The following is an 11,298-nucleotide window of genomic DNA, read 5'->3' as shown; positions in this document are numbered from 1 at the left end:
AGGTTAGGTTAGGCACTGGTTAGGTTAGGCACTGGTTAGGTTAGGTTAGGCAATGGTTAGGTTAGGTTAGGTTAGGTACTGGTTAGGTTAGGTTAGGCACTGGTTAGGTTAGGTTAGGCACTGGTTAGGTTAGGTTAGGCACTGGTTAGGTTAGGCACTGGTTAGGTTAGGTTAGGTTAGGCACTGGTTAGGTTAGGTTAGGCACTGGTTAGGTTAGGCACTGGTTAGGTTAGGTTAGGCACTGGTTAGGTTAGGTTAGGTTAGGTACTGGTTAGGTTAGGCACTGGTTAGGTTAGGTTAGGCACTGGTTAGGTTAGGTTAGGTTAGGCACTGGTTAGGTTAGGCACTGGTTAGGTTAGGTTAGGCACTGGTTAGGTTAGGTTAGGTTAGGTACTGGTTAGGTTAGGTTAGGCACTGGTTAGGTTAGGTTAGATTAGGTTAGGTTAGGTTAGGTTAGGCACTGGTTAGGTTAGGTTAGGCACTGGTTAGATTAGGTTAGGCACTGGTTAGGTTAGGTTAGGCACTGGTTAGGTTAGGTTAGGTTAGGCACTGGTTAGGTTAGGTTAGGCACTGGTTAGGTTAGGTTAGGTTAGGTACTGGTTAGGTTAGGTTAGGCACTGGTTAGGTTAGGTTAGGCACTGGTTAGGTTAGGTTAGGCACTGGTTAGGTTAGGTTAGGCACTGGTTAGGTTAGGTTAGGCACTGGTTAGGTTAGGTTAGGTTAGGTACTGGTTAGGTTAGGTTAGGCACTGGTTAGGTTAGGTTAGGCACTAGTTAGGTTAGGTTAGGTTAGGCACTGGTTAGGTTAGGTTAGGCACTGGTTAGGTTAGGTTAGGCACTGGTTAGGTTAGGTTAGGCACTGGTTAGGTTAGGTTAGGTTAGGTACTGGTTAGGTTAGGTTAGGCACTGGTTAGGTTAGGTTAGATTAGGTTAGGTTAGGTTAGGTTAGGCACTGGTTAGGTTAGGTTAGGCACTGGTTAGATTAGGTTAGGCACTGGTTAGGTTAGGTTAGGCACTGGTTAGGTTAGGTTAGGTTAGGCACTGGTTAGGTTAGGTTAGGCACTGGTTAGATTAGGTTAGGTTAGATTAGGTTAGGTTAGGCACTGGTTAGGTTAGGTTAGATTAGGTTAGGTTAGGTTAGATTAGGTTAGGTTAGGTTAGGCACTGGTTAGATTAGGTTAGGCACTGGTTAGGTTAGGTTAGGCACTGGTTAGATTAGGTTAGGTTAGATTAGGTTAGGTTAGGCACTGGTTAGGTTAGGTTAGGCACTGGTTAGGTTAGGTTAGATTAGATTAGGTTAGGTTAGGTTAGGCACTGGTTAGGTTAGGTTAGGACACTGGTTAGATTAGGTTAGGCACTGGTTAGGTTAGGTTAGGCACTGGTTAGGTTAGGTTAGGCACTGGTTAGGTTAGGTTAGGCACTGGTTAGGTTAGGTTAGGCACTGGTTAGGTTAGGTTAGGCACTGGTTAGGTTAGCTTAGGCACTGGTTAGGTTAGATTAGGTTAGGTTAGATTAGGTTAGGTTAGATTAGGTTAGGTTAGGTTAGGCACTGGTTAGGTTAGATTAGGTTAGGTTAGGTTAGGTTAGGTTAGGTTAGGCACTGGTTAGGTTAGATTAGGTTAGGTTAGGTTAGATTAGGTTAGGTTAGGCACTGGTTAGGTTAGATTAGGTTAGGTTGTGTTGGCAATTATTTGTATTTGTAGTACTTGGATGAAGCATTTACAGCATTGTGGTTCAAACACGGGTCATCAGGTGTGTGGGGGGGGGGGTTGGCGGCTGGATGGAATGGTCTTCAAGTCTTTGTTTGGAGGACAGGCTGGCATGTTGTTGTAGAAGATTCAGATACTCAGAACAAAAAGTTGCAAGTAGCACGGTCTATGGCGAGCCCGTAGCGGACATAGTTTAGCGGTTGCAGTGCGGATGAGGGCCAGCAGTGCATGTTCTATTACAATGCACTTCACCTTACAGTCTCCGTGGTGTAGTGGTAAGACACTCGCCTGGCGTTCCGCGAGCGCTATGTCATGGGCTCGTATCCTGGCCGGGGAGGATTTACTGGGCGCAATTCCTTAACTGTAGCCTCTGTTTAACGCAACAGTAAAATGTGTACTTGGTTGTAACAACGATTCTTCGCGGCAGGGGATCGTATTCCAGGGACCTGCCCGAAACGCTACGCGTACTAGTGGCTCTACAAGAATGTAACAACTCTTGTATATATCTCAAAAAAAAAAAAAAAAAAAATGTTTGTCATGCTATCTCTACTGTCTTCCGTGTGATAAAAGTTATATTTTGAGTTCTGCATGAATATTATTCAATTTTTCAATCAGCCATTGCATTCGTTCGCTGCTTTTCACGTGGAAATCTGGACATTTCTGACTGTAGCATCTCATTCGTCTAGTTAGATCTTACATATTTATGGGTGAAAATACCAGTAATGAGTGATATCTTCCATTTGCTAGCCTTATCTTGAGGTTATCTTGAGATGATTTCGGGGCTTTTTTTAGTGTCCCCGCGGCCCGGTCCTCGACCAGGCCTCCACCCCCAGGAAGCAGCCCATGACAGCTGACTAACTCCCAGGTACCTTTTTACTGCTAGGTAACAGGGGCATTCAGGATGAAAGAAACTTGCCCATTTGTTTCTGCCTCGTGCGGGAATCGAACCCGCGCCACAGAATTACGAATCCTGCGCGCTATCCACCAGGCTACGAGGCCTTCCACACAATGTCCTCGTGGTTATCTTGAGGTTATCTTGGGGTTATCTTGAGGTTATCTTGAGATGATTTCGGGGCTCAGTGGCCCGGTCCTCGACCAGGCCTCCACCTTTTTGTTACACATCCCCAGGAAGCAGCAGCCTGTAGCAGCTGTCTAACTCCCAAGTACACCTATTGATTGCTAGATGAACAGATGCATCAGGGTGAAAGAAAGTGTGCCCCCCATTTGTTTCCGCTTCCGCCGGGGATCGAACCTGGAACCTCAGGACTACGAATCCGAAACGCTGTCCGCTCAGCTCTCTGGCCCCTGTCATGTCAAATAATTATTAGAACCCTTAATGAGATCTTTTATCACAGTTCGCAGCAGAAAAAGGGTAAATCACCGGCAGTTTACCTCGATTCTGGGAGTTTTTCTGGGAGATTCTGGGAGTTTTTCTGGGAGATTCTGGGAGTTTTTCTGGGAGATTCTGGGAGTTTTTCTGGGAGATTCTGGGAGTTTTTCTGGGAGATTCTGGGAGTTTTTCTGGGAGATTCTGGGAGTTTTTCTGGGAGATTCTGGGAGTTTTTCTGGGATATTCTGAGATATTCTGGGAGTTTTTCTGGGAGATTCTGAGATATTTTGGGAGTTTTTCTGAGAGATTCTGAGATATTTTGGGAGTTTTTCTGGGAGATTCTGAGATATTCTGGGAGTTTTTCTGGGAGATTCTGAGATATTCTGGGAGTTTTTCTGGGAGATTCTGAGATATTTTGGGAGTTTTTCTGGGAGATTCTGAGATATTCTGGGAGTTTTTCTGGGATATTCTGGGAGATTCTGGGACGGTTTTCAACGCCAAAAGCCCAGCCTGAGGCCAGGCTCGAAGGCTAGAGAACAGTTTGTGGATTTTTTTTATTTTAAGAAATTTACAGAAACATGATAGGGGCATTGTAAACAAATTTACAGCAACATGATACCTTATCTTGAGGTTACCTTGAGGTGCTTCCGGGGCTTAGCGTCCCCGCGGCCCGGTCGTCGACCAGGCCTCCTGGTTGCTGGACTGATCAACCAGGCTGTCTGACGCGGCTGCTCGCAGCCTGACGTATGATAGGGAGGATTCTTGTATTATGGACACACCAAATTCAAGCTATCACTGACCTCTTTGTGAAAATTTGGTCTTGGGATCACCAGAGTACCAGCTTGGTCCATGAACATAAGAATTAAGCGAATTACAGATGGTGTGTTGGTCCTTATGAGGTAGCTCCTATTTATATCAACTCTTATATATTTCAAGCTCCTATTTATACCCAAACTCATCCATATACATGTTTAGCTAACACGTAAAGCAATCAAGTGATCCCACGTGTATTATGTTACCTGGTAATTTGATCAATAGACTGATCACTCTGCTTACAAATGGGTATTTATCCAGGTCTTTCCTAAACCAGTTTTTACCCCAGGTCTTTTCATGACCAATACATCATTATGCATATTTCAGTATGAAGAACACTTCTAGCAGGAAATCACAGTCACCATTATTGCTAGTCTTATAACCTTGCACATGCTATGAAGCGGTAGTTTGACAATCAATACAATACAATACAATACAATTTTATTTAGGTAAGGTACATACATACAATAAATATTTACAAGGATTGTTTAACTTATAGGTATAGCTAGTACATACAATGCCTAAAGCCACTATTACGCAAAGCGTTTCAGGCATGATAAACTTAAATGACAAGCTTAATACTAATTGAACATAATGAGTAGAATGAAAACAAGAAATGAAAACAAATCTTCTTGGTTTCCAGATATGGCGGCACCCTCGGCACTGGTCACCTCTGCTGTGCAGAATGTCACTTCGGCTGCCCCTGCCGCAGCTCAGCAGCACACAGCACTCACGCACACAGTGCTCACGCAAGGTACAGGATCATCGCCACAACCCAAGCCGATTACGACTAAGAAAATATCACTCGTTAAGAAGCCCACTGTACAAGTCGCTTCCTCCTCACTGGCTATCAATGCCCTCAAGGGCAAAATTAAGGTAAAATATTGTAAAATATCAGATATAGTTTTGAATAATTGATGATATTTTTATATGAGAACTCGAGTTTAATAAACAAAAATAGGTTTTGGATATAAAATTTGTAAACTGGGAATTATGTAGTTGTTACAGTATTTGAAATATAATAATATTATTAATTTTTAGGAGCTCAGCCCTGCATGTGTATTAAGTAATAAATTATATATAAATATATATATATATAAATTATATAATAAATATATCAAAGACACACTCATCTGTACTGAGTTGCTAAACATCACAAATGATATGGTGGAAGTGCTGATAATCAAAATAGAGATCCTAAATGTAGTTATTGTCCTTGTATATAAGTCACCAGAGGTAAATCCTCAGCAGTTTAAAGACCAACTAATGAAAATAGAACACTGCTTGGAAAACCTCACAAATCCAGCTCAGAACATCATCCTGCTTGGGGACTTCAACCTACGGCACCTGAAATGGAAGCACCTGGCTAATACAGTAATATCAGAAAGAATACCAGGAAGTAGCCTAATTGAACAGACACATGCAAATGACCTGCTACGGATCTTCGACAGGTTTGCCTTAAACCAGCAAATAGTAGAACCAACTAGGAAAAGAGAACACGGACCTTATTTTCACTAATAGTGATGACCTGATCATGAGCATAACGATTACAAATAGCTGTTACTCAGATCACAACCTAATTGAAGTCTGACAAGCGTGGGGAGTAGACCTGCACAACCAGTCCCGACTCTCCAGGGAAGGAGAATTCAGCAAATTCAACTTCAATAATAAACAGATTAACTGGGAGCAAATATACTGTAACGGTTCTATTGTTACGTAAAGTATGGTGACAAATAAACACAGACACTAAGATACTATATATATATTTGGTCGAATATACAGAAGTACACCGGTGATACTTTGGTGTGAGTTGAGCGCACTGAGCGTTGGTACAGTATCTCGCAAGTGTCTGCTCTAGACCACACTTGAAAGTAGACTAGCCAATGTTCGCTACACCGCTGCTTATATTGCTCGGGCAACACCTCACCGTGTTGCCCGGGCAACGCCTCACCTCATTCATCTCCAAAGGTTGACAGGAATATTAACACTATATTTGGAGCGAGTATATTATTGGGATAATCTACTCGCTACAATACCAAGACCTTACAGAAATAAGCTGGGAAGAACAGCAAGAAAAGGCAAAGCTGAACCAGTGGCTGGAAAAAATAAACTTAGTAGCTCAAGAAATATGCTCAAACTACAGAAAAAAGAGGAAGAAATGCAGAGTGGAACAGGAACGGCGTTCCCTCTATAGGCGAAGAAAACGAATCGCGGAACAACTTGAGAGTCACATCCTAACTCAAGAACGGCAAAGAAGATTAGGTAGAGAAATAGAAACATTTGAACTAAAGCTACAAGAATCATAGAAAATCCAAGAGAGACAAAGAGAGCAAAAGGCCATCAGTGAAATAGAGAAAAATCCCAAATATATTTTCTCCTATGCAAAATCAAGATAAATAACCACATCTAGTATCGGGCCCCTGCGAAAGGGAGATGGAACTTTCACAGATGACAACAAAGAAATGAGCTAAATACTAAGGAATCAATATGACTGTCTTCAGCAAGCCACTAAACACACTAAAGATTGATAACCCAAATGGATATGATATGGATATGATACCAACATCAAATCATATATCAGATGTCACCCTATCCCCACTGGATTTTGAAGAAGCCATAGATAGTATGCCTATGCACTCTGCACCAGGCCCGGATTCTTGGAACTCTATATTCATCAAGAACTGTAAAAAAACACTATTGCAGGCCCTTCACATTCTTTGGAGACAAAGCCTAGATACTGGCGTTATCCCATATATATATGTATATGTATATATATATATATATATATATATATATATATATATATATATATATATATATATATATATATATATATATATATATATATATATACATATATATATACCTTGAGTTACCTTGAGGTTACCTTGAGGTGCTTCCGGGGCTTAGCGTCCCCGCGGCCCGGTCGTCGACCAGGCCTCCTGGTTGCCGGACTGATCAACCAGGCTGTTGGACGCGGCTGCTCGCAGCCTGACGTATGAGTCACAGCCTGGTTGATCAGGTATCCTTTGGAGGTGCTTATCCAGTTCTCTCTTGAACACTGTGAGGGATCGGCCAGTCATGCCCCTTATGTGTAGTGGAAGCGTGTTGAACAGTCTCGGGCCTCTGATGTTGATAGAGTTCTCTCTCAGAGTACCAGTTGCACCTCTGTTTTTCAACGGGGGTATTCTGCACATCCTGCCATGTCTTCTGGTCTCATGTGATGTTATTTCTGTGTGCAGGTTTGGGACCAGCCCCTCTAATATTTTCCACGTGTAAATTATTATGTATCTCTCCCGCCTGCGCTCAAGGGAGTACAGTTTTAGGCTCTTTAGTCGGTCCCAATAGTTTAGATGTTTTACTGAGTGGATTCTAGCAGTAAAGGATCTCTGCACGCTCTCCAGGTCAGTAATTTCTCCAGCTTTGAAAGGTTCTGTCATTGTGCAGCAGTACTCTACTCTAGAGAGCACAAGCGTTTTGAAAAGTATCATCATCGGTATAGCATCTCTAGTGTGAAAAGTTCTTGTTATCCAACCTGTCATTATTCTTGCAGTTGTGACGGCTACTTTATTGTGTTCTTTAAAGGTAAGGTCTTCCGACATGAGTACACCCAGATCCTTTACATTGCCTTTTCGTTCTATGTTATGATTTGCCTGAGTTTTGTACGTGGTTTCCGTTTTTATATTTTCATTTTCACTATTACGTAAAGCGTTTCGGGCATGATAAACTTAAATGACAAGCTTAATACTAATTGAGCATAATGAGTAGAATGAAAACAAGAAATGAAAACATAGATGAAAAAGCAGCACAAATACAATTATGTTGACAAACAGCGCTCTTTAAAGAAAAACAGACATTGGTTGACAATAGAAGGGTAAGGTAGGTTACAGGGAATTTATTAGGTATAGCTTCGTTTTTAACTTAAACTGGTTGAGAGAGGTACAGTCTTTAACATGGTTGGGAAGGTCATTCCACATTCTGGGCCCCTTGATTTGTAGAGCATTTCTAGTTTGATTAAGTCGTACTCTAGGAATATCAAAACTGTATTTATTTCTGGTGTGGTGCTCATGGGTTCTGTTATAACCTTCTATGAAGCTTTTGAGATTTATTTATTTATTTATTTATTTATTTATGCATATACAAGAATGTACATAAGGAATGTGAGGATACAAATATGGTAATTACAGTCTTGTAAAGCCACTAGCACGCGCAGCGTTTCGGGCAGGTCCTTAATCTAAGAAAATTTTAAGGAGGTAAATACTTGCAAAATTATAGACAAAAAATGATAACAGATTACATGAAATGAAAAAAAAGATGAGAGAAAATTGTAGGTACAGTATATTAAAGCACATAGGTAGCTAAGATTGATTGCAATGACAGCTTGAATGGTAGTTGACAAAAAAATTGGTAGGCATAATACAGCAGAAACAATATAAGATTGGTTGCAAAGACAGCTTGAATGGTAGTTGACAAAAATTGGTAGTCACAATACAGCATATGGCTAGCACATAAAAGAAGACAGCAATGAACACAATGATAAGGTTGTTTGAAATTACATAAAAATTAGGAGATTGGGTAACACTAGGTACAGAGCAAATTTAAAGCTCAGTGTAGGAAACTAAGAAGATGAAGTTAGGTACTTCAGAGATCAGGATTGGCATTATAGTTTAGCGTTTTATATATGTATAATACACATGAGAGAATGTGCAGTGACTTAATGTCTAACATATTCAGAGATTTGAGTATATATAGTGATTAAATAAATCAAACTCAACTGCCCCTTAATCTGGTGGTATAACATTTATGTCTCACCCCTATGAGAGACATAGGCTCACTATTAACATCACTTTTGTCATATACATATTGTTTAGAAATGACCGTATATATAATTGATTTATTATTTGCAGGTTGGTGAGAAATATGAATCAGGCTTCAGCATGGCCCATGAAGAACTCTGCGAGAACAATGGGCGGGAACTGAAGGTGCTGGTACTGATTACAACGGCGCCAGACCACGAGAAGCACCGCACAGCTGTAAGACAGACCTGGGGCCACTTTTCAGTGAGGAAGGATGTGGTCATGGCCTTTGTAGTTGGGAGAACCACCAATGCCAATGTTCAGAGCAACATAGACAAGGAGAATGAATTATATGGCGATATTATTCAAGCCAATTTTATTGATCATTATAGTAATCTCACACTGAAGACAATATCTATGTTTGAATGGGTTAAGACATATTGCTCTGAGTCACACTTCATTCTTAAGACTGATGATGATATGTTTATCAACATGCCCTTACTTTTAAATTTTATCGACTCGAAGGCAAAGGAGGACCACGTAATGTATGGTCGAATGGCCAAAGGCTGGAAACCTGTAAGGAATAAGAAGAGCAAATATTTTATTGATACTAAAACCTACAGCAAATCTAAGTACCCAGACTTTCTCACCGGACCAGCATATCTCTTTACGAGTGATATCGTAGATGATATATACCAGAAGGCTCTTGACACTACATTCTTTGTTTTGGAAGATGTGCTGCTTACTGGTATAGTGGGGGAAAGTTTGAGAATCAGAAGAGTAGGTGATTCCCGGTTCAGGAATGAAAAAATTAAACTAACAGATACATGTGGCCTCATGAAAACGATATCAATTCATATGGTTAAATTTGAAGAACAGTTCGACATATACAAACGGACATTAGATGGAAAAGCTAAGTGTAAAATTGGATAGCTAAATTCAAATTAGCTCTCTTCCTCTTCTTGAAGAAGTAGATGCTTAATATCGGCAGGTATAAGTTTACCATGTGATAGACAAAATATGATATATGCTCAAAACACGACTCTTTGGAAGTCTGTGATTCTCCGTTTCCTTAAGTGTGATGGAAATCAAGAGACATTTTCATTGATGTCTAGTCTCTACATCTCACGCAGTGATGGTAACATTAACTTATTGTGTAAGTTGCATATACAGTACAGTACCAGGATGTAAATTTTTATGACGAATTATTGTAGAAATGAGGAATTTATTCACAGCGATTTGAAGGATTCATGAACTACTGAGCCAAAGATATTACACTACAGAACATGTGATGGTCATCCTCAATCATATTAATATTTATTTTGTGTATTGTGTCCTTCACAAGACTTTAGAAACATTGGTGTAGAAGGAATATTTTTTGTAAGACCTGTAAGGAAAGTAGAGTAGAGGATTTTTGCAAAATGCTAAATGACTTTTCTTAATAATACCATTTCATCGTGCATTTCTAAGGTCCCTTTCTCTCTCTCTTGGTTATGATGAACAAAAGTGAACGGCTCATTGTTTCAGTAACTGTTCAATAATGATGAGTCTTTTATTGATAAGGTGCTACCCCTCTCTCTCTCTCAGCGAAGGTTAGTGCATTTATTGATAAGGTGCTACCCCTCTCTCTCTCTCACCGAAGGTTAGTGCATTTATTGATAAGGTGCTACCTCTCTCTCTCTCAGCGAAGGTTAGTGCATTTATTGATAAGGTGCTACCCCTCTCTCTCTCTCACCGAAGGTTAGTGCATTTTAAAGTGCGAGTGAGTACAGGGTTTCACCCTACACAGGGTTCTGTATGGGTGAAGTTCTCTCTCTTACATATGTTTTACCATTACATAGTTTCAGTGAAAAAGTGAACATTTTTATACATACATACATATATATATATATATATATATATATATATATATATATATATATATATATATATATATATATATATTTTATTAAATATGACCGAAAAAGTAAGATTAATAATTCTAACACGAATTTTCTCAATCTTTCGTACATTATGCTTCACTGTTGGAGGTAAATCAAAAATCACTTCTCCAAAATTCATTTTTATTTCTAGTCTGACGCGACACGGGCGCGTTTCGTAAAACTTATTACATTTTCAAAGACTTCACAAATACACAACTGATTAGAACTTGCATTTCCCTGATTTTATATCTACATTTGAGTGAGGTGGGAAGGGTGATGTGGCATTACATTTGAGTGAGGTGGGAAGGATGATGTGGCATTAGAGGATATTAATAGGGTATTAAAAGTATCAACACAAGACAGAACACGAAACAATGGATATTGAATAGAAGTGTTTGTAGAAAGCCTATTGGTCCATATTTCTTGATGCTTCTATATTGGAGCGGAGTCTTGAGGTGGGTAGAATATAGTTGTGCAATAATTGGCTGTTGATTGCTGGTGTTGACTTCTTGATGTGTAGTGCCTCGCAAACGTCAAGCCGCCTGCTATCGCTGTATCTATCGATGATTTCTGTGTTGTTTACTAGGATTTCTCTGGCGATGGTTTGGTTATGGGAAGAGATTATATGTTCCTTAATGGAGCCCTGTTGTTTATGCATCGTTAAACGCCTAGAAAGAGATGTTGTTGTCTTGCCTATATACTGGGTTTTTTGGAGCTTACAGTCCCCAA

At 40.1% G+C, this 11,298-nt stretch overlaps 1 protein-coding gene across 2 annotated transcripts in view; it reads left to right on the top strand.

The window, feature by feature from the left end:
* The window catches only part of LOC123749309 (uncharacterized), a 92,252-nt gene extending 82,176 nt beyond the window's left edge, over positions 1-10,076 (top strand). For both annotated transcript variants that reach the window (XM_069337691.1, XM_069337692.1), the window contains 2 exons: positions 4,495-4,727; positions 8,759-10,076. In XM_069337691.1, the coding sequence (XP_069193792.1) occupies positions 4,495-4,727; positions 8,759-9,580 (1,055 nt within the window). In that variant the 3' untranslated portion in view covers positions 9,581-10,076. The remainder of the gene's footprint in view (positions 1-4,494; positions 4,728-8,758) is intronic.
* Positions 10,077-11,298: the final 1,222 nt, after the last annotated feature.

The sequence above is a fragment of the Procambarus clarkii genome, chromosome 38 (assembly GCF_040958095.1).
Source record: "Procambarus clarkii isolate CNS0578487 chromosome 38, FALCON_Pclarkii_2.0, whole genome shotgun sequence".
In the NCBI taxonomy this organism is placed as follows: domain Eukaryota; kingdom Metazoa; phylum Arthropoda; class Malacostraca; order Decapoda; family Cambaridae; genus Procambarus; species Procambarus clarkii.
The sequence above is the reverse complement of the archived record's forward strand: the minus strand, read 5'-3'. Positions and strand labels throughout refer to the sequence as shown.